Raw genomic sequence first — 21,735 nt, forward strand, 5'->3', positions numbered from 1 at the left:
GAAATTCCTCCAGTTTCCTAAATGAATTTTTAAATTTGCATGCATTGTTGTTGTTGTCCTTAGGGCCGTCAAGTTGGTTCTGACTCATAGTGACCCTAGGTACCACAGAATGAAACACTGCCCAGTCTGGCGCCATGTTCACAACCATTGTTATGCTTGACCCCATTGTTATAGCCACTGTGTCAATCCACCTCATTGAGGGTCTTCCACTTCTCCGCTGACCCTGTACTTTGCCAAGCATGATATCCTTCTCCAGGGACTGATCCCTCATGACAACATATCCAAAGTATGTAAGACACAGTCTCACCATCCTTGCTTCTAAGGAGCGTTCTGGTTGTACTTCTTCCAAGGCAGATTTGTTTGTTCTTTTGGCAGTCCGTTAGGATTCACATTTTGTGCTGTAAATTTCAATGGGTTTGATAAATGCGTAGTGTCATGTATTCAAAATTACAGTCCCGTAAGCAAACGTTTCATGACCCTAAAGTTCTCCTTTACTTCACGTAGTCAACCACCTCTGCCTCTGTTTGAGCTCCAGGTAGCCACTAATCTTTAGGTGTCTCTATAGTTTTGCCTTTTCCGATTATCATATAATTGGAAGCATGTAGCATATAGCTTCTTTCACTTAAATTTATCTATATATAGGTGTAAATATAAAAAAAATTTTTTTATATACATATATACAAATACAAGTATATATATGCATGTATTTATATATTCATATATGTATATCTAATTATGTAGTATAATTCTGTAAAGTATAATTGTAATACATTAAAATTACAATTAAATATATTACACACTTGTAATTATTAAAGCATTGTGATACTGGTGCAAGAATAAACAGAAAAGCAGAGCATATAAATGAAAAAACAGAATCTTGTACATACTGAATTTTAATATGTAAAAAAAGAATTAAAAAATTAGTTTTGAATAGATAAGTTATTGCATCTATTATGTTAGAAAAATAGGTTAGAAATAAAAACAAAAAAGTGTGTAATTTTGTTATTTCACATTGTATACCAAAATCAGTTAAATGTAAAAATAAACACATACACACCAATAATAAAATAAATGTTAGTGTACAATAAAGCTACACAGAAGTGTTAAGTATAAATGTGACAGAAAGCTTTACCATAGATAATATAATCAGTATTTAATATATTTAAAACATTAATCTTCCATCTGAAAATACATGTTTAAATATAAAGGGTTTATAGGAGAGTATTAGTATTTCAGGTATACTGAAATAACTCATGCAAAGTGATTTTTAAGAATTTAGACAGGAAATTCGTGGATGGGGCAGAATTTTAGTAAATAAGAAACAGCACAAAAAAGCATGAATGTAAGCTAATCAATTGGCAACCCACTACTTAACAATTCTATCTGTAAGTGCTGAACCTTGATACATTTTTCAAATACGCACCAAAAATATTCACAGGATGTTAAACACTGTTTCTGAATTAGGAGAAGAGAAAAAACGTAAATATCCTCAATAGATTAAAGGGTAAGAGTCCCTGGGTGATGCAAATGATTAAGCAGTCAAATACCGGCTTAAAGGTTGGTGCTTTGAACCAGAGGATCTTTGGAAGACAGGCTTGGCAATATGCGTCTGAAAGGTCACAGTCTTGAAAACCCTATACCAAAAAACCCAAACTTGTTACCATCGAGTCAGTTCTGACTCATGGTGACCCTATAGAATATTTTGCACACATGGGGTTACCATGAATTAGACTCGATTCGACAGCAGCACCAACAATAACAACAAGAAGATGGGTTAATAAAATAAAAAAGAAGGAAGATTTTACTGCATTTTAAAAAAGAAATAACTATACCCCATCATTGTAGGTCTCCAATTTTAATATTAAGTACAAAAACTGGCTGTAAAATCATACACAGCATGATTTTACATAAATTAAAATTTTCAACTTCAACCCTTTCAAGATTATTTAATTTAAAACTATAAATTTAGACTTAAAGAAAGGAAAAAAAAATCACATGATCGTAATCACTCTCTCTGAAGATAGGAAAAGAGCTAAAACTGGATTAGGGTAGTAACCATAGGTCATTTCAACTTAAATATCTATGTTTGATTGAAAATAACATTTAATATAAAGATATAGTGATATCCGTTACCGTTACCCACTGTGGTCCAGTTGATTTCCATTCATGGTGACCCTATAGGAGAGGGTAGAACTGCTCTATAGGGTTTCCAAGCCTGTAAATCTTTACAGAAACTGACTGCCACATCTTTCTCTCATGGAGCAACTGGTGGGTTTGAACCACCAACTTTTCAGTTAGCGGCCGAGCTCTTAACCATTGCGTCCCCAGGTCTCCCATCATAGTAATAATAGATGTTAATTCCATGTTGTGACAGCAAAGGTCTTTGTTATATGTTTCTTTGTCTCACTTTTGTTTCATGAGGCAAAGTATAGAATCAAAATTTTGGAAAAATAAATGTTAACAAAAATAATAATAGCAATGGTATTGCTTGGATAATTCACTCTCACTCCTAGGGAATTGATGCAAACAGAGGCCACACATTTCCCTTCTACAATAGTAACTAGTCTTTGAACTTGAAATATTGTAAAGGTTTTTCAAATAGAAGAATAAAAAAGCAGACAGGATAAATCTGACATTATGTAACTTGGCAGCAAAAACTTTAGACACAGAAACAGGTTTTCTGGCAAGAACACAACAGTTTTCCTTGCTGGATCCAAATGACCAGTAAAGGAAGGTGGTAGTAGTTTCTTATTTTTTAATGAAGACACAGAGCACTTGCTATCCTGTCTGTTTCGTCCTCACACCACAAATGATGGGGTTAAGTGAGGATGGGATAATGAAATAGAGGTTGGCAATAAGAATGTGAATATAGCTTGGTATGTTTTGTCCAAACCGGTGAGTAAGAAAAGAGAAGACTGAAGGGATATAGAAAACACAGAGGACCCCAACGTTGGAGCCACAAGTACTTAGGGCTTTTTTCTATGCATCATGGGATGGGAGGTGGAAGACAGCACAGAGAATGTAAACATAGGAGATGCCAATAAGGACTAGTTTTTTTTTTTTTTTTTTCAGAAGAAAGAAGGAGACCACAAAGAACCCATAGATATCATTGACACAGATGTTTCCACAAGACAATTTTGCAATGGCCATGTACTCACAGTAGGAATGGGCTATTTATTATACGAGCCTGACAAAAGGGTAGGTGGTAGATGAGATAGACAGTGGGAAGTGTAAGTAAAATTGGACGAAATACAACCCATATAGTGACGCCCACCAGCACACAGACTGTCAAGATGGTCCTGTAGTGGAGTGGAGCACAGATTGCTACATAACAGCCAAAGGCCATGGACATCAGGACCTCAGCTACCACTTACATAAATTAAAATTTTCTACTTCACCCCCCTCAAGATTAACTTAAAACTATAAAATTAGACTCTAAGAAATAAAAAAAAAAATCATGTGTTCATAATCACTATCTTTGAAAACAGGAAAATAACGGAAACTAGGATTAGGGTAGTGACCATATGTCATTTCAACTTAAATCTCTGTGTTTGATTAAAAATAACATTTAATATAAAGATATCATAGTAACACCCGTTACTGTTACCCACTGCTGTCCAGTTGATTCCCAATCACAGAGACCCTATAGGAGAGGGTAGAACTTCCCCAGAGCATTTCCAAGGCTGTAAATCTTTACAGAAGCAAACTGCCTCATCTTCCTCCCATAGAGCAACTGGTGGGTTCGAACAAACTGACTTTTAGTTAGCAGTTACTGTGATATCATTACTATGATTGGGAGCCTTAATTACATTTAACTGCTAACTAAAAGTAGGTTCAAATCCGCCAGGCACTGCTTGGAAACTCTACAGGGCAGTTCTACTCTGTCCTATAGGGTTGCTATGAGCCAGAATCAACTCGATGGCACTGGGTTATCATAGTAATAATAGATGTTAATTCCATGTTGTGAGAACAAAGGTATTTGTTATATGTTTCCTTATCTCACCTTTCTTTTATGAGGGAAAGTATAGAATCATAATTTTGGGGAAAAAAGTGTTAACAAATATAATAATAACAAAGGTTATTGCTTGAATTATTCCCAGTTACTCCTAGGGAATTGATGTAAACAGAGTCCACATATATCTCTTCCATGATAGTAACTAGTCTTAGAACCTGAAATATTATAAAGGTTATTCAAATCATAGATTAAATAAGCATCAGAATAAAATCCCCTGGTATATAACTTGGCGCATAATATTTAGACAAAGAAAACAGTTTTTCTGGCAAGAACACAACAGTTTTCCTTGTTGGATCCAAACGACCAGTAAACGAAGGAGGTAGGAGTTTCTTATTTTGTAATAAAGACACGGAGCACTCGCTCTCGTATCTGTTTGGTCCTCACACCATAAATGATGGGATCAAGTGAGGGTGAGATAACCACATAGATGTTGGCAATAAGAATATGAACATAGTGTGGTATGTTTTGTCCAAATCGGTGAGTAAGAAAAGAGAAGACTGAAGGGATATAGAAAACACAGAGGACCCCAATGTGGGAGCCACAGGTACTTAGGGCTTTTATTCGTGCATCATGAGATGGGAGGCAGAAGACGACACAGAGAATGTAAACATAGGAGATGCCAATAAGAACTAGGTTCAGAAGAAAGAGGGAGACCATAAAAAGCCCATAGATACCATTGACATGTATGTTTCCACAAGACAATTTTGCAATGCCCATGTGCTCACAGTAGGAATGGGCTACTGTATTAGCCTGACAAAAGGGTAGGCAGTAGATAAGATAGACAACAGGAAGTGTAAATAAAACTGAAAGAAATACAACCCATATAGTGATGCCCACCAGCACACGGGCTGTCAAGATGGTGGTGTAGTGGAGTGGAGCACAGATGGCTACATAACAGTCAAAGGCCATGGCCATCAGGACCTCAGCTACCATGCCAGTGAAGCCGTGGATCAAAAACATCTGGGCCACACACACTCCAAAGTTAATCTCATGAGCATCAAACCAGAAGATACCCAGGATACGGGGCACAGAGGCTGTAGAAAGTGCCAAATCAATTGCTGAAAGAATGGCCAGAAAGTAGAACATGGGCTCCTGGAGTGTCTGCTCCGTCTTGATTACTAGGAGAATGGTGGCATTGCCCAACAAAGCCACAAGGTAAACAGTGAAAAATGACAGGGAAATCCAGACATGGGCCTTTTCCAGACCTGGAATCCCAATGAGGAAAAATGTGGTTGGGTGGAAAATGCTGCTGTTGTAAGAAAACACCTCTCCAAATGGTGGAATAGGAGAAATTGCAACTCTTAAAAGAAGGAAAAATAAATGAAGAAAAAAGCTTGAATAAGGGATTGGTATTCAACACAGAATGAAAATGAAAATGTTACCGATGTGGAGAGACCTGCCAATTTATACTTACACTAAGCCTGAGCCATAGTCATTTGAATAGGCCAAAATCAAAGAGCTTGTTCAATATAAACTCCTTACATTGATTTAATTGTAATTTTAAACATATATGACTGATCAACAAGCCCCACTACAATTCTAAGGAATAGAAGTTGATATTAACTTTTTAATACTGTAGTAAAAGAACATTGTATGTTCCGTACCCTCTGTGAATTCTGTGACTGGTAGCGACACATGAAAAATCAAGGATACAAACAGAGGGATGTGCAGAAATATAAAAAAAGGAGGTTCATAATGAAGAAAGTTAATTCACATGACCAGATGTTTAAGACTCTTTCATAATTAGAAACTGAAGCATTTTTTCTGATTCTTTTGTCGTTATTGACAAAGATACACTATCGAAACAGAAGACCAAGCCTAAAATACTGTCACAAGGATAGAAACAGAATATCAAATACACAGATTGTCACAAACAAAAGCCAAGCTGAGATACTTGGAGTAGACAAGATAAGTCATATACTTTTATGTGTATGACATATTTATTTATACTTGTATATAACATGTATATTTATACTTGCAAGAGGCCAAAAATAAATACAATAATAAACCTTCTAGCCCATTTTCACCAAATGTTCTATTGTCCTATGACCACTTCATGGGGGCTTATTTTACAGAAGTATGGAAAATGTGTCTTGGAAGTTAGCAAGGATGCTCCTTATCAGTGAGGGTGGTAAAGACTTCGTCTTACATATTTTGGGCATTTTATCAGGATGGACCAGTCCCTGGAGAAAGATCTCACACATGGTAAAATAGAGGCTGGGTGAAAAAGAGGAAGACCCTCAACCAAATGGATTGACACAGTGGCTGCAACAATGGGTTCAAACATAGCAATTATTGTGAAGATAGTGCAGGACCAGGAAGTGTTCCATTCTGTTGTACATAGAATTCCTAAGAGTTGGAATCTACTCGATGGCACCTAAGAACAACAATAATGATATGGTGGTGGTAGTTTCTAATGGAATTTGAGCATTTCATTCACTCTTCACAACATCAATTTCTCTGCAAACACCTGCTCATTTTCTCACTACTGGAAATCTAAAACTTACTGGGCTCTCTTCATTCTTGATTAAGTCGCTGGAAATGTGGGTAGAAGACAACATAGACAGTTTCTGGAGGTTCTAGACTTAGGAATGACATTTTTGAGTGGCACAAAGCTGTCTGGAATAGCAGTCTAACTGGAGGGGCAACTGACTTCTTTAACTGTCTAAAGAAAATAGAGACGGGACTTTTACAATGTCTTCAAAATGATGCAGAGGAAACCAAGGCGCTCATAAGCTCAAGCAATGAAATAAAGAGATGTTTTCTGAATTGCCAACTTGGGGAAGAGTGGTTCAAGACCAAGAAGAAGTAAGCATAGACTTTTGTATTTAACATAGTTCTGTGTATCTGACAATATGTCCAGACAGGAAGCACATCAAGGTGAGGAAATTAAATATTATTTTCCTTCTGACATTAGGCCAGAGAGAGAAGAAAGAGAGAATGCTATTCTGCACAATGACTCACTTATTTATGTTTTTTAATAATGGAAATATCCAGGTAAGGGCCCCTAGCCCAGTGGCAGGATGTTGGCCAAGAATAAGGCCTTACACACCGTGATATCAACTTTGGGGTCACCAGTTGAAAGGGTACTATCAATATTATGTCCCTGCTAACCTTCCGCTTTCATTTCCTATATTCCATAGCAGAAGCAGATATAATACTTTATCAGCTAGCCAATCATATAATCATTTTGCAGATGTATTTCAAAAGATTTGAATCTTTTGTATGTTTTTAAGAATGTCCCATCTCCATTTGATAGATGCAGGTTTTAAAAATTTTGTTAGATTAAAAAATTGTACTACGATGTGTATCAAGTCCAGCAGTCCTCAGCCACCTCTGCTTCTCTCTCTTTCATTTGACTTTAATACATACCTGAATCGAGAGAAAATTCACCTGTGATGTTCATTTTTCCACAGGAATGGAGACACAAGGGAAATACCAAGCAACACAGCTTTGTGTCCTTTTTTTTAATAGAGTCTAAGGAGAGGAGTTTTATATTAAGGTTCTAGATGTTTAGAACCAGCTGAAAAAAATTGTGTCAATTTCATTTTTTGCCCTAAACGGAGACCTGAGATTAATTCTCCTGAGACTGTGGAGAAAAATTTAGACTCTAGGGAAACAGAGCCCAGGGAAAAGTGACATGGATAAAAATTTATAGAAAAGTAAAAATGTGGGGACTAAAACACACATCTCACCATTTAAATATAGCACATATAAAAAAAAGACCGATAAATTTCTTCTCCATCTCAGTAAAATGTTGCAGTCAAATTCTATGGGTTGTTGTTTTCTAGATAAAACATTACTGGAACCAGTTTAAATATCAAAGTTCACACATATTAACCAGGTATAAGAAGCTCCATATTTACTCTTACATCTCATTACTCACCTTTTTTCATAGATTTATGTTACTGAAGCCTCATTTCAAATATTGGATTTCTACCTATGTCACTTTAAGTGGTTTACTAATCACCTCTATGCCTAAATCTCCTCAACTAGAAAGCTAGGTATAACAATAGTACAACCAGAATAGGGTTGTTGTGAGGCACCCATTACCTATCAAATACAAGGCATTTAGTACAACACCTGGCACATTTTAAATGGCCAATTATAATTAGTATTTATTACTTTTTATTATCATAGACTTCATCTGACAACACCATCTTCATGTACCTTGGACCTATAAAACCAGATTGAAAAATGTCTCATATTACCAATTCAATAACATTTGGCCCAGACCTTCATTTATCTTAAACATTATGTCCTCATGCTTGAGTCATAGTCACACATATTTCTGACTCTTCCTAGAATAAAATCATTTTGAGTGAAATAATGAAATCTTTTTACTACACACTTGAGCAGACATCTTAGACAACACTGAAGTAAAGTCATCATCAGGCTTAATATATAAAGCATGAAATATAAATCATGAAGTTAAATCCTTGTTCTGATTCCTCTGTCTTTCCAGTTATATCACACAAATCTTAAACTGGGATGTAGAAAAAAAAATCATACTTTCATACACATCTCTATCTGTAGATGCCATTTTCTTAGAGATTTTGGACATATAAATGAGAAGTTCAGTCAGTTAATTTTAGGATATGGGCTAAGAAATATTATGAGTGTGAAGAAATATTAGGTAAACTTTATCCCTTTTTCAGCTGGTTGGGAATTATGAACAATCTATACCTGAGAGCTGCTGAGATAAATCTTGGAATCATGATAGGAGCCAGCCTTAGGATCAAGACGAGTCACAGAATGTCAACTCTGAAATACTGAACTTCCTTGGTGACGAAGAATCAGACCAACTTCTTGAAGACAAGAAACTCAGACCAATGATTATCTTATTTTAATTTGAAACATAATTTCCTTTAATGTTTAAATCAGTTAAATCAAGTTTTATTTCATTTATAATCTAAAATGTCCTAGAGATACATATTTAACTTTTTTTTTCCCCCTGTGAGACCATAAAGCCCTCCAGGTTGATCCACGTTGCAAGATAATTTGAGAACTCATTTTTCTTTATGGTTGCATGCTATTCCATTTTACGTATATAGCAAAATTTGTTTATTCATTCATCCATTGATGGGCACTCCTGCCAAGTTTTGATGGCACATAGACAAATGAAAAATCTGTCTGAGAAGTTAATACTGATCAAGGATAAGTGTTAGCCCAGGGTGACAGAAATATAAAATAAGTTGGTGTATAATCATTTCAGGTGACAGCATATGATCAAGAACTGATGCTTATGAAGGAAGAAGACCAAGCTGGAATGAAAGCATTGGCAAAAAACAAGACTCCAGGAATTGACTGAATAACAATTGAGATGTTTCAAAAAAAGGATGCAGCATTGGAGGTGCTCACTTGCCTATGTCAAGAAATTTGGAGAACAGCTGTCTGGTCAAGCAACAGGAAGAGATCCATATTTGTGCTCATTCCAAAGAAAGGTGATCCAATGGAAGTGGACATTATTGAACAATATCATTAATATCACACACACGTAAAATTTTGTAGAAGATCATTCAAAAGTGATTACAGCAGTACACTGTTAAGGAACTGTCGGAAATTTAAACTGGATTCAGGAGAGGATGTAGAATGAGGGATATCATTGCTGATATCAGACAGATCTTAGCTGAAAGCAAAGGATACCAGAAAGATGTGTTTTATTCACTATGCAAAGGCATTTGACTGTGTGGATCATAAGAAATTATGGACAACATTGAGAAGAATGGGAATTCTGGAACAGTTAATTGTACTCATGAGGAAGCTGTACGTAGACCAAGAGGCACTTGTTCAAACATAACAAGGTGATTCTGCAAAATAATCTGAGAAGCTGGACCACATGAAAATGAATGCAGCATCAGGATTGGAGGAAGACTCATTAACAACCTGTGATATTCAAATGACACAATCTTCCTTGTTGAAAGCTAAGAGGACTTGAAGCACTTACAGATGATCAAAGACTACAGCCTTCAGTGTGGATTACACCTCAACATAACGAAAGCAAAAATCCTCACAACTGGACCAATAAGCAACATCATGATAAATGGAGAAAATACTGAGGTTGCCAAGGATTTCATTTTAGTTAGATCCACAGTCAAAGTCCATGAAAGCAGCAGTCAAAAAATCACATGACATATTGCACTGGGCAAATCTTGTGCAAAAGACCTCTTTAAAGTGTTAAAAAAAAAAACACAAATATGTCACTTCGAGGACTAAGGTGTGCCTTACCCAAGTCATGCTATTTTCAATCACCTCATAGGATTGTGAAATTTGGGTGATGAATAAGAAAGACCAAAGAAGAATTGAAACCTTTGAATTATGGCTTTGGCAAAGAATACTGAATACATCATGGACTGACAGAAGAAAGAATAAATCTGTCCTGGAAGAAATACAGCCAGAATGATCCTTGGAAGCAAGGATGGTGAAACTTTGTCTCACTTACTGTGGACTTTTTATCAGGAGGGACCAGTCCCTGGAGGAGAACATCATGCTTGGTAAAATAGAGGGTCAGTGAAAAAGAGGAAAACCCTGAATGAGATGGATCGGCACAGTGGCTGAAACAATGGGCTCAAGCATAGCAAGGTTGCAAAGATGGTACAGGACTGGCCAGTGTTTTGTTTTGTAGTACATGGAGTCCCTATGAGTTGGAACTGACTCAATGACACCTAACAACATAGCAGTTGCATCCTTGAGACCAGTTCCAGTGTAAGGGGCTGTGGATCATCTCACTAACTTTTCTCTTGTATTTACTAATGAAAAGAGGATCACCTAATCCTTGAGAAAACATCTTCAGTGTTTATTACTGTGCAAGGGGTGAACGGTTGTGGAAGTTATGGTGTGTCCCCAGATACCTGCTTCTGCCATGCTTGAAGTACCCATTCAGAATTTCAGCATCTGACAGATTCTTTGAGTCCTTCTTGGGAATTGCCCTCAGCTGAAGGGAACCAAGTCCCCCAATGTCATTTCCCCTCCTTATGGGCAGACGACATCCAATGAACACTCATTGGTGGTTGAAAGACTAGGCTTTTCCTTCAATTTGGGACAATTCTGAAGCATTATCCTAGCCCCAGAGATCTCTGCAGGATTGAATGTAGCCTTTGTTACAACTGCATCGAATTTATCTTCTTTCACTAGTTCTAATTCTTTCCTTCCCCCAAGTATTGAACTTGAAAGTACTGTTCCAATCAACTTCCTACACACGAATTTCCAACTCACAGTTTGATTCAAAGGGAATCCAACTTGGACACCACCATTAACAAGGACAAATAGAAACAACACAAGAAGGAAAATTATTTGCAAGCCACATCATGAAAAGGGCTAATTTCTTTAATATAGAAAGCCTTTCCATAAGCTAATAAATAAAAGAAAAATGGACAAAGGGTGTTCCTAGACTAATCTCAAAAAAACAAAAAAAAAAACAAATGTCCTCGAATTAACATCACTCATTTCAGAAATTATAAATTACATTTATCAGCAAGTAGCAAAAGTGTTCTCTGTGGTTTGACAGGAGATGGGCACTCAATCAGTAAGTTTTAATGAAACAATATCAGAAGAATGAATGGATGAATAAAGGTCAGGATAGATTGATAAGTGATTGGAAACATCAGTTCTGTGTTTGTCAGTGTATGAGATCAACACTTAAAAGTTAAATATATTATGGAATACATATCATAAAATTGAAGAGAATAATGTATATGCATATATAGTAAAAATACTCTATATTCATTGAGAGCAGTACATATAGAATAATTTATTTTCTGCAAAAATGTGTGCATATACACATATACATACATAGTGTGTGTATATATATGTACATACATATATATGTGTGTGGTGTATGTATGTATATATATTGTTATTAGGTGCTGTCGACTCAGTTCTGACTCATAGCAGCCTCATATATAACAGAAGAAAACATTGCCCAGTTCTGTGCCACCCTCACAATCTACCAAATTGAGGGTCTTCCTCTTTTTCACTTACCCTCTACTTTACCAAGAATGATGTCCTTCTCCAGAGATTGGTCCCTCCTGATAATGTGTCCAAATTAAGTAAGACAAAGTCTCTCTGTCCTTGCTCCTAAGGAGCATTCTGGCTGTACTTCTTCAAAGACAGATTTGTTTATTCTTCTGGCAGTCCATGGTTTATTTGATATTCTTCATCAACACCATAATTCAAATGCACCAATTCTTTTTCTGTCTTCCTTTTTCACTGTTCAACTTTTGCACACATGTGAGGTGATGGAAAAAACCATGGCTTGGATCAGGCGCATATTAGTCATCAAAGTGACATCTTTGCTTTTTAACATTCAGAAGATAAAATTTTAAAAAGGAACCCTGGTGGCACAGTGGTTAAGCTTTCAGCTGCTAAACAAATGATCAGCATTTCGAACGCACCCAGTGGCTCCAAGGGAGAAAGATATGTCAGTCTGCTTCTGTAAAGATTTTATAGCCTTGGAAACCCTATGAGGCAGTTTTACTCTGTCCTATAGGTTCACTGTGAGCTGGAATAGAGTTGAGGGCAATAGAGAGAGAGAGACAGAGAGAGCTGACTATGGGATGAGTCACTGCAAATGGTCAGTAGCGATTATGCTTGGTCATGACTATACAAATAAAAAAGGAATGGACATTCACTTTTTAAGTTAAACATGTCATTATTATTTATTTATTTTAAATGAGCAGTTTTTATTAATCTTTCAAATAAATACTATCTCCTCATTATTAAAAGAAATAAACAGTTCCTTCAAGAATTTGAAAATGCAATTGTACGACCACAAATACAATGACATAGAAAACGTTTGGCAACTGTTGAAGAAGAGTGAAATACAAGGTACTGTGAAATCACAGGTGAGAGAGCAATTAATTCAACTTATTGAAACAGAGGAGGCCTCAGAGGGCTTTCTCCACAAATGGCTAATTCATATGCATTATGGGAATTTAGTTGACTCTCCTCGAATCCAATCACATTTAAGAATTTACCTGCGGGCCTTTTATTTCTTCTGGGTACAAACTCCTGCATTGTCATTCCTAGAGGACTTTTTTTTTTTCACTAAAAAGTCATCAGAGTGGAAGGACTAGAATCAAAATGTTATGATCAACCATATGTGTAACAGCAGGGGTTGGGGTGACTTCATCCTGGGTTCATCTCCTTTTGAGTCTGAAGTGTAAACCCAGTGTCCCTAACCTTGGTAAGTACCTGAATCCTGATGTTCCAATTATGGATTCCATTAATCAAGAACATTAAATGAGTATTGCTGTCCTCAATAAGTAGTTATGATTTTACTGTTTAATACCTGACTCATTCTCCGGATATGATCAGGACATGAAATAATCTTGACCATACTGCCCTGACAACAAAGCAGCATAGCTTCATTAACATAAATTAAAGATGATAAACTACCTCATTTAACAACTTCCGTATAAGTAGTGTATTTTATCCTGGCACCATCTTCCAATAACCCATACACTCTGTATCTGTTGGTTAAACTGAATTTTTTTCTTTTTAAATTTTGAGAATTTACTTGGGAATGCCCTTGTAAGCTGGAAACAGACGAACAGGTTACTGGAAAACCTTCTGTGCATTATTTTGCTTTCCTCTAAACTGTCTAAAAATGCTGTCCTTTAATTCAAAATAAATTAGATGTCTCCAGACATATAGCATTTTCTAAAGAAAAATTTTGCATGTTTTCTGTAGTTCAGGAGAAGTAGTGGTTGACAACAATAAGTACGTAATGTGCACGTTCAAAATGTTCCAATTATCCCACACTTCTTAACTGGTCAGTACACAAGTGAAGTTTTATTCTATTAAGAGACCTGGAATGAACTCCTTGTTATTACTAATAGTCTGTAGGGAGGAATTTAGAACTCAGATCTCAGACTGTACATCGATGTAAAAGATTCTGACCTGTTGAACAGTTTGCTATATATCAAAAACAATATCAACTTCTTGGAAGAATATTTCCTAGAGACTATCTGGGAGGAAATCAAAAGATGCATCAGAGTCTCTGTAAATTCAAGGGAGGCAATGCTTGAAGAGAAGTGACTGGCACTGAGCAGGGTAGACACAGGTTCAAGAAGGCTGAAGAAGAGAAACCTGAACTTGTGAATTCAACAGGTAAGTCAAGCAAAAGAGAGCCTCAGGGCAGAAAAGCTGCATATTCTTCCCAAACATTTCACTTTGTTTACTAGTTTTATCTCAGACTAATCAATTCAGAAGGCAATGAAAGTTCAGGAAGCAGCAGCAGCATTTGAGAACACAACTGAGGCAGGAATGCAGTCATTGGAGTTTGAGATTGCAGGAAAATAAAGCTAGAGAAAGGAAATACTTAAGACACATCAGAAAAAAGGGAAACGAGCTTTTTAAGAATTCTGAAGTTATGGTAACAAACCGTAGTAACAGAATAATTTAATAAGTCAAGAATAGAAGTACTAAGAAACTGTCCTCATTACTTCAGGTCTGAGAAATAGTATCAAATCCATCATGACAAAGGTTCCTGATGAAACCTGTAATTAGCTCTAGTGTAAATTAATAAATTATTTCAATACTTTAGAAAGAGAACATGATCAAATAATTCTCAACAAAATTGATTTCCTGAACATAAGATCTAACTGGTTGCATTTCTAAAGGTATATCTAAATTTTAGGTGAAGGATTTATTCAATATGTTGTAGTGAGCCAAGTCAGATATATCTATCAATACTCCACGCCAAATATGTAGCAGTAATAGATAAAACATAAAATGTGACAAAAGACATTGTCATACTATTTAGACAAATAAATAGAAGTAGAGATGATCAGTAGATATGATGAGATGTAATGTAAGAATACATAACCATATGTTGGCTTTGAATTCACAGACCCACTTGCCTCTGAGTCTAGAAACACTTTGGTAATTTGAAGGTCTACACTGGCATGGGACTGGACTTGATAATGCTCCATGTTTGACATGGAACAAGTCTACGATACCCTGCTTGGGACATGTAGACATTCCACTCCATTGAAAATAACTATTGTCAAAGCTCTAGTTTACCTCCTGTACAAAGCTAGGAATTGGAGTAGCTGAAAGAAAAATTTGGCGGAACTGTACTCAGCTTCCTTTTGAAACAAGGTCCTTAAACCATTATGAAAGACCTAGTGCTGATGGTCAACTTCAAGAAATGAGAAAGAGCCAATCACCACGTGTAATCATGGGGGTGTGAACAAAACCATCAAATAAACAAGGACATTTCCAATCAAGATATTAAAAATACAATTCAAAACAGACACTAACACCAATAAAGAGGCTACAATTTCAATAATAACAGTATTTACTCATGAGTAAAAGGTAAAAAAAATAAAGCAACCAAAAATGAATTTTGAAATAGCCATGCATAAGATCCTCAACTATTAAAGAAAACATAATAATAAAAGGAATGTAGAGACATGATGGAATTGGTATATAAACTGAAATTCATAACCATTTAAAATATACTTCATTAAAAAAGAAAAATACAATTGAAATAAAACTCAATAATTAAAATAAATTTGAGACCAGACACAACTGCATACAGAGTTAGTAAATTAGAAGATAGTACTAAGGGATGCACCTGAAACACAACACAAAGAAATGAAGAGTTTGAACATAAGCAATCTAACTAGAAAATTAAGTTGAGAAGCTTCAACTTTTTCACACAGATAGTCAATATTAAACACAATAATGACTGATAATATCCAAATTTGAAGAAATGACTGGTCAGACTGGAAATGCTCACAGTGCCAAACAAAATAAATCAATAATAAATCCCCACTGAATGCTACATTTTGAAATGCAGAACATCAGTGATAAAGAGAACATCTTAAAGGCTAACAGAGTAAAAGAAAGCCTTAACTAAAAGGAATGATAGACCATATATCAATCAGGGTACAAGCAAGAAAATGCACAATAAAAGTCAATTGTGGAGTGTTTATTGAAGGATCTCTATACAGAAGTGTCAAAAAAACAAAACAAAACAAAAAACCTATTGCTATCGAATCTACTGTAATTCACAGTGACCCTATAAAGCAGAGTAGAACTGCCCTATAGGGTTTCCAAGGCTGTAATCTGTATGGAGAAGCCCTGGTGGCACAGTGGTTAAGAACTCGACTGCTAACCAAGGAATCCACCAGCTGCTCCCTGGAAACTCTATGGAGGCAGTTCTACTCTGTCCTATATCATCGTGATGAGTCAGAATCTATTCCATGACAACGGGAATCTTTCTGCAAGCAGAGTGCCACATGTTTCTCCCATGGAGTAGCTGATGGGTTCAAATAGCTGATCTTCTGATTAGCAGCAGAGTGCTTTAACCATTGTGCCATCAAGCCTCCTTATATAGAGGTGTAGACAAGGTTAAACAGACAGAGTTGCAGAGAATGGTCAGCACAGAAGAGTGATAGCAGATTTTGACAACAAAAATCTATAGTGCTTCTCTACATAATTAGTAATCATTTAAAAATATAATTGAGAATAAACAATTCTACCAAAAAAGGGTTGTAAAAACAAATCTTACAAAAAAAGATGTAAAATTTTCTATGAAGAAAATAATAAAACATTTTTGCGAGGCATACAAAAGATCTGAAGAAAGACAGATAAATTAAAAACAAAAGGAAACGAAAAACCAACATTGCCTTTGAGTCGATTACAACTCACGGTGACTCTGTGATACAGAGTAAAACTGCCTAGACTGGTTTTCTTGGCTACAATTTTAACAGAAGCATGTTGCTAGGGTTTTCTTCCATAACACCGTTGGGTGGGTTTCACCAGTCCAGCACACACTGGTTGCACCAACCAGACATAAAAGTAAATAAAATCCATATTTAAATTAAAAGAATCAGCATAAAAATAAGTCGTATTTCTTCAGATTTTATGTAAACTCATAGAGATTTTAAGCAAATTCTTAAGGCTTATCTTCTAATATTTACATAAAAAGCAAAAATATATGTTTTTTTAAATTAGAAAATAGGCACCTGTATATTGATCTTAGTTGACCTATCAGTCTTTTATCTGTGGTATGTAACTTGTATCTAAGATTTGGATATCAATCGTTTTCCTTATCTTTCCATACTTGTTTTAGTTGGATATTGATGTCTATTTATCTATTTTCCCCTATTTAGCTTAGTTTCTATAAAGTACGTCTAAAATACTTGGATTCATAAGATCTCAATGAATTTAATGGGATTGAATCAGGCATTCAAGCCAACCTATTTCAATCATTTCACGGAGCCTCTATTGAGCTACTCTTCTTGATGTCCTCGCATACCTGACATGTCCATCGTCAACACCTCTGAAATTGAAATCGCTACCTTCTTCTTGGTTGGCTTCCCAGGGATGGAGACTGTCCACATTTTGATCTCCATCCCCATATGCCTTATGTACTTTGTTGCCATCGTGGGGAACTGCATCATCCTCTTTTTCATGAAAACAGAGCCTTCTCTACATGAACCCATGTACTATTTTCTCTCCATGCTGGCAATTTCTGACCTCGGACTATCTGTTTCCTCTCTTCCTACCATGCTAAGGATTTTCTTGTTCAATGCCCCAGGCATTTCCCCTGATGCCTGTATTGCCCAAGAATTCTTCATCCACGGCTTCTCTGCTATGGAGTCATCGGTACTTCTCATCATGTCTTTTGACCGTTTTCTTGCCATCTACAACCCTCTCAGATATACCACTATCCTTACCAGTACCAGAGTCACCAAAATTGGGTTTGCTTTCTCTCTCAAAAATGTGCTATTGGTCCTCCCTTTCCCTTTCACTCTAAAACATCTAAGATACTGTAAGAAGAATCTCCTGTCCCATTCCTACTGCCTCCATCAGGATGTCATGAAGCTGGCCTGCTCTGACAACAAGGTCAATGTCATTTATGGCTTATTTGTGGCCTTCACAGGAATCCTAGACTTAATATTTATTTTCACGTCCTACATGCTGATACTGAAAACAGTGCTGAGCATAGCATCACAAAGGGAAAGGGTCAAGGTCCTCAATACCTGTGTTTCCCACATCTGTGCTGTGCTCATCTTCTACGTGCCCATTCTTTCTCTAGCTGTTATCTATCGCTTTGCCAAACGTAGTTCCCCAATCATTAGGATCCTTATGGCTGATGTTTTCCTCCTCATGCCTCCATTGATGAACCCCATTGTATACTGTGTGAAGAGCCAGCAGATAAGAAATCTGGTCTTAGGGAAACTGTGTCAGAAGCAAAGTTGACAGGCATGCTTAACCACAATCAAAACCCAGTTAGTAAATGACAGCAGAACAAGGAGAGAATTAAGAGGTAAAGAACCATAAGTTGTATGAACTGCTTCATAATATTTTCTCTCAGTAGGCTTATGACAATGGGAGAATCAGCCTTGCTAATTTGTTGGTTAGGATTTAGGCATAAGGACTGATGTAAACATAAAATACATTCCCAGTTTCCACTTTTACCCAGTTTTCTTTACTAGCCTCAGAAACACAAGATATGCTTACCATTTTCATCACGTTTAAAGGAAAATTCTCTGTGTTCATTTGAAACTTAACAATATGCATTTATCTGAAAAATGTAGTAGTGATCGGAAGTAACTGAAGATTGCCTCTTAGTTTAAAATATCCATCTTCAGCACATAGTTTTGACCTATACAAGATATGCCTCCATGCTGAGAGGCTGAAAAAGAGTTGGGGAAATGTCATAAACACACAAGTAGCAATAAAAATGAAATAAAACATGAAGAGGCTACAAAAATTAAGAAGCATGTTATTCATTCCTTTGTTTCAATGTTTTATTCTGGAACGTTCAAATACAATCTACTAAGCTATGTAGGGTAAGCCAGCTTCCTGTCTTCCAGGTTTCTTTAGGATATACTGACATACTTCATCATACTGTACTTAGTTTATTTGTCTCTCTCTCATAGAAGAATGTAAGTCATGTTAAAGAATAATTAAAAAAAAATAAAACCGTGGCTCTCACAAATTTTCAAAAAAAAAAAATTAAACCATGGCTCTCACAAGATAAACATAAATTTAAAAGTTTGTTTATTAATTTTTAATGCAGGAACAAGGCAAATGTTACAACTGATTCAAAGGAGAGTTCAGAGAACAGACATTTGTAGATCGAAAATATTGAAATAAATTTGTGAATGAGTATAGGTATGTCTTCTCCAGTGGGGAAAAGGAAGGCAATTGAAACTATCACACAGAATTTATTTGCACTTCTACTAACTGAATTATATTTACTGCTCTTAGTATGTTCAATTTACAGAGTTATAAAACAGCTCAAAGTCAACGACATGCAAAAAAGTCCCCATACAGTCACAAAGACACAGAAGGTTGTGCTGTAAACGAGGCATAGCTTTGCATTGAAATAAGCATTTTTCACTAGTCTTCCAACTTTTAATAAAAAATAGTCTCAAAGGAATATTATTCTTTGCCACAAAACTCTATCGGAAACTCTATGGGGCAGTTCTACTCTGTCCTATAGGGTCACTATGAGTTGGAATCGGCTGGACGGCACTAGGTTATCATAAAATATGCCTGGCCTTGTTAGATTTGGCCTGATTATTTACGTAAGTACAGCAAGAATGCTAATTTAATGTAGAAACATTCCTAAGTTTGTGAAACTGAATGTTTTCATAAGAAAATCTCAGGTTAAACTTTTAAAAAGCTTCTATTATTTGTATGAGGCCAGTGTGTGGTGCAAAGAGTTCAGTGTTCCACTACTAGAAGTGCCTCGGAAGAGAGGACTGCAATCTGCTTCCAAAATGTCACAGTCATGAAAAACTATAAGGAGCAGTTCTGTTCTGCCACCCATAGAGTCTTCATGAGCCTGAATCAACTTTAGACAACTGGTATTACCTACATGAAGGCTCGGAAGCCCAGCCCAAGAAACCCTCTTCATTAGATTTCTTCTGTCATACATATACATTTGGAATTTTTTTTTTCTTTGAGATCTCCAAATATTCCAAGGCCCCTGGGCAGCAATAGAAGTGACCTTCTTTACTAACTGCAAGGCTGGACTGTATAAGTTAGGTACTGGTTTGGTTTTCCTGGGAGGTCTTTGCCAGCATTGGCTCTACAAAGTCAACTTTAATTTCTTAAAAGTGGCATACATATGAGCAACATTGAACATACAATGAGTACCATTCTTAAATATGACATTCTGAGCTCTTGGAGCATAATCCATTCTTCCAATTATATTCTGGTAAAAGAAGGATAGATTCTTACGGCACCTTTGCAAATAACCAAAAAAAAAAAAAAGAAAGGAAAAACCAACCCACTGCCATCGAGTCTATTTCCAACTCATAGTGACCCTATATGACAGTGTAGAACTGCCCTACAAAGTTTCCAAGGGGTGCTTGGCAGATTTGAACTGCTGACCTCTTGGTTAGCAGCCATAGCACTTAACCACTATGCCACCATGGTTTCCCCTTTGCAAATAACTAAGCCAAAAAAACCTCTGCCATAGAGTCAATTCGACTCATAGCAACCCTGTAAAAAAACAAAACCATACCATATTCGTTTCAGTAGTGACCCTATAGGACAGAGCAGAATTGACCAAAGGGTTTCCAACAAGTGTCTGATGGATTTGAACTGCCGACCTTTTGGTTAGCAACCATAGCTCTTAACCACTGCATCATCAGTGCTCCAGCAACCCTATACCAAAACTGAACCAAACCTGTTACTGTCAAGTTGACTCTGACTCATAGGACAGAGTGAAACTGTCCCATAGGGCTTCTAAAGCTGTAAATCTTTACAGGATCAGACAGCCCCATCTTTCCCCTGTGGAGCGCATGGTAGGTTGGAACCATGGACATTTTGGTGAGCATCTGAGCACTTAGCCACTGTGCCACCAGGGCTCCTTATGCAAATAACTACAATGTCATAAAAAGCAAAGATACTCAGTAAGAGTTTCTGAAGTTTAAGGAGTCAGTGAAAATCAGATATCATTTCAAAATGTTGTATTTCAGTTTACAGCAGTCTACTGCATTATTATGGGTTGTTCGTAGGTGAAGAAGAAAGAGAAAGAGCCTGCTTATAGATACAGGAAATAGAACATTAAAACGACATCAAGAGTATTCAAACACACAGAATTAAATGTCTCTCAGAATTCATTCAGCCCTGTGTGATTCATTGTTGTTAAAACAGACATGTGCTAGCAGTCCATGAAGCTATCTGCATCTTGACTAAAAAATGTCCTGAAAGTTCTCGCTCAGGCCACTGCAAAGGTCTGGAAGTTACTCAAGAATTGACGCTTTGAGTTTTGAAGTACCTGGTGCATGCAAGGGTCCTTTTTCATTGAAAACATGCAACTCTGTCCTATTACTGATTTCGGAGCTTTCAGGCAAACGTCAGAGTAAAATAAAAAACCACATATGGTTTTAAGATAGTTAAACTATCCTAAGATAGTTCAACCTGTCTTAAAGTAGTTATGATGAATTTATTACTGGTTCAGTGGTTGAACTCTCAGTTTCATGCAGAAGACCAGGGTTCGATTCCCAGCAAATGCACCTCAAAGCATAGCCACCATCTGTGTATCAGTGGTAGTTTGCGTGTTACCTGATGCTGAACAGGTTTCAGTGGCGTTCCCAGGCTAAGACTAGGAAAAGAGGTTTGGCAACCTACTTCTGAAAATCAGCCAGTGAACACCCTACAGATCACAGCAGTCTGATCCCATTGTGCATAATTTGAATGAGGTTATCATGAGTTGGGGACAGACTCAATGGCAACTTACAACA

General features: G+C 36.6%; 2 protein-coding genes and 1 pseudogene across 2 annotated transcripts; 1 reads left to right on the forward strand and 2 right to left on the reverse strand.

The window, feature by feature from the left end:
* Window positions 1–2,748: 2,748 nt before the first annotated feature.
* On the reverse strand, window positions 2,749–4,149 carry LOC126079947 (olfactory receptor 52J3-like; annotated as a pseudogene).
* A 196-nt stretch (window positions 4,150–4,345) lies between these two features.
* Window positions 4,346–14,949, reverse strand: LOC126079948 (olfactory receptor 52J3-like). Its single transcript, XM_049891297.1, has 3 exons — window positions 14,874–14,949; window positions 8,141–8,192; window positions 4,346–5,315 (listed from the first exon to the last, which is right to left on the reverse strand). The coding sequence occupies exons 1-3, from the start codon at window positions 14,947–14,949 to the stop codon at window positions 4,346–4,348; spliced, it is 1,098 nt and encodes a 365-aa protein (XP_049747254.1).
* Window positions 14,950–17,290: 2,341 nt separating this feature from the next.
* LOC126079432 (olfactory receptor 51A4-like) lies at window positions 17,291–18,232 on the forward strand. Its single transcript, XM_049890422.1, has one exon. It carries the CDS (start codon window positions 17,291–17,293, stop codon window positions 18,230–18,232), a length of 942 nt encoding a protein of 313 aa, XP_049746379.1.
* The last annotated feature ends 3,503 nt before the right edge of the window (window positions 18,233–21,735 follow it).

This window comes from Elephas maximus, chromosome 7 (assembly GCF_024166365.1).
Source record: "Elephas maximus indicus isolate mEleMax1 chromosome 7, mEleMax1 primary haplotype, whole genome shotgun sequence".
NCBI lineage: Eukaryota > Metazoa > Chordata > Mammalia > Proboscidea > Elephantidae > Elephas > Elephas maximus.

What these genes read in the sequence shown, in the direction of transcription:
- LOC126079948 (XM_049891297.1), bottom strand. Translation starts at nt 14,949, where the DNA reads ATGGAGCATTATCAAGTCCAGTCCCATGCCAGTGTAGACCTTCAAATT. An exon ending in GTTTCTAGACTCAGAGGCAA is followed by an intron (nt 8,193 to 14,873) that starts GTGGGTCTGTGA and finishes CTGGTTTTATAG; the next exon opens with GTCCAAGGTACATGAAGATG. An exon ending in GAAGTCTATGATAATAAAAA is followed by an intron (nt 5,316 to 8,140) that starts GTAATAAATACT and finishes CCTTCTTTTAAG; the next exon opens with AGTTGCAATTTCTCCTATTC.
- LOC126079432 (XM_049890422.1), top strand. Translation starts at nt 17,291, where the DNA reads ATGTCCATCGTCAACACCTCTGAAATTGAAATCGCTACCTTCTTCTTG.